The 2,005-nt window shown below is 47.7% G+C and overlaps 1 protein-coding gene across 1 annotated transcript in view; it reads left to right on the forward strand.

Annotated features, from left to right (window-relative positions):
• Positions 1-270, forward strand: part of LOC108803424 (ras-related protein Rab-10) — a 12,157-nt gene extending 11,887 nt beyond the window's left edge. Inside the window, exon 3 of the mRNA XM_018575266.1 lies at positions 160-270. Within this exon, the coding sequence (XP_018430768.1) occupies positions 160-270 (111 nt within the window). The remainder of the gene's footprint in view (positions 1-159) is intronic.
• The last annotated feature ends 1,735 nt before the right edge of the window (positions 271-2,005 follow it).

Genomic DNA, 2,005 nt, shown 5'->3' on the forward strand with positions numbered 1-2,005 from the left:
GAATTGTCGTCGTTGAGCCGTAAGGAGTGGTAACGGCACGCTGTCTTCGGTGAAGGGAACACTTTAGGATAAGAGGCGGGGTTTTAATGTACTTTTGTGTAAAGAGAACCTGTTATAAGCTGATATTTACCCCCCTCGTGTCCTTTTCTTCATCCGCAGATTGCTCGGGAGCACGGAATTAGGTTTTTTGAGACTAGCGCAAAAGCAAACGTAAACATCGAGAAGGCGTTCCTCACGTTAGCAGAAGACATACTTCGAAAGGTAAGATGAGATCCGTGTCCTGTCCGTGGCCTGAAGTTCCATGTCCCTCCCCCTCCCCCCTCATCAATATGCTAATGACCTTTTTATATAGAAGAAAATGACATTAATGTTTTAAATAGACAGAGATTTATTTATTATTCACTTTTACCAGAAAAAAAGCTCTTTTGGCACAAATAACATTTCTCGCTCTGCTCGGCTGTGAAGTCGGAATTGAGGGTCCATTAGCCGTCTCTAGGCCGCGATTTTCTGCACCGCTGACTGACGGCTGAGCGGCCCGATAAACAATAATTGGGCCGTTTTATAGGAAATTCCACTTCCTCCAAAATGTATATAAATGTCACGCGCGACGTCTTGGAATGGAATGTTTTTATCGCTGACCTTTGACCTTTCACGCTCGGCCTGCCGCTCGCTCTCGTGTTCGGGAATTGTTGGGCAGAATGGCGGTTTAGCGTCAGTCACTGTGTACAGACGTCTCGTCGCCCCCCCCCCTTGTGCGATCGGCTCTCTCGGCTACAAAGCACATTTCTGTCATCGTTTATTTGGGGGAGATTTTACAGTATATGCATAGCCAAAAATCTATAGGGAAGGGGTTAAAAGTAGGGACACCGACCTTTCTTGCAAAAAAAAAAATGGTAATACCAAAACGGCCAAAAATGTGCTCCATCCCCCTCCAATGCCTGCTGCTCTCACCCCCCACCTGTGTGGGCCGAGGCAGCGGGTATCGGAGGGGACTGCCCAGTGCCCAGCGGGGAGGAGAGAAGCTGTCAGGATGCCGAGCGGGGAGGAGAGGAGCTGTCAGGATGCCGAGCGGGGAGGAGAGGAGCTGTCAGGATGCCGAGCGGGGAGGAGAGGAGCTGTCAGGAAGGCAGGGAGGAGGTGAGAGAAGCTGTCAGGATGCGGGGCAGTGAGGAGGGGAGCTCGGCTCTTGTGACTGGCGGTCGGGATAAGGAGGGCAGAGGACAAGCGATCAGTACTGATCACTCTGTGCAAGTAATGGAGGACATAGCGTGCTTAAAATGTCCCCAGTTATAAATGAACAGGAAGTACTCTGCATGACTTCCTTTTCATTCATGATTGTGGACATAGTAACTGATACTATGCCCCCAGTCTATGAATGGACACGAGCGCTCGGTATAGATTCTTCCTGCTCATTCATAAGCGGCGGCTCTAGTAAGAGGTTTAGGACTCGGTGTCCTCGATCTCCTTTTATTGTAAAAGGGAAATATCCGGGGGTCTGTTTCTATATTTCCCCAGAACCCCGACACTGAAGTAAAATATAAAATAAAACATTTTGAAAAAGTTGGGGGGAAAAAAGTAATTTTTGGTTTCGGCCTGACCAAAATGTTTTTTGTTTTTTTTTAGTTTCGGTTTAAAAATGTAATTTTGTTGCTTCCCTAGTTAAGTCCGGTTAGGGTTTTTTTTTTTTTTTTGACGCCTGTGTCCTGCTGGGAACATGTTCCCCTCACTTCCTGTCTTGAAGATGCAACGGAAAGCGAGTCTCCCAAATGTGAGGGGCACTTCCATTTTTGAGAGTTGTCACCATAACATTTGTCCTCGTTGGAAGATCTCCACCTTCCCCCCCTTCTCTTCCTCCTCCTTCCCCCTCCTCTTCTTCCTCCACCTCCTCTTTCTCTTCTTCCTCCACCTCACTCCAGCGACTACTGGAAATGAAATGTGTATCACAATAAAACTTAGAGTGAAGCTTTATTACCTGTGGTCCATGACTCTACCCCTTCTACCCATC

Source organism: Nanorana parkeri, unplaced genomic scaffold (genome assembly GCF_000935625.1).
Source record: "Nanorana parkeri isolate BGI_ZX_2015 unplaced genomic scaffold, ASM93562v1 scaffold3713, whole genome shotgun sequence".
Classification (NCBI taxonomy): Eukaryota; Metazoa; Chordata; class Amphibia; order Anura; family Dicroglossidae; genus Nanorana; species Nanorana parkeri.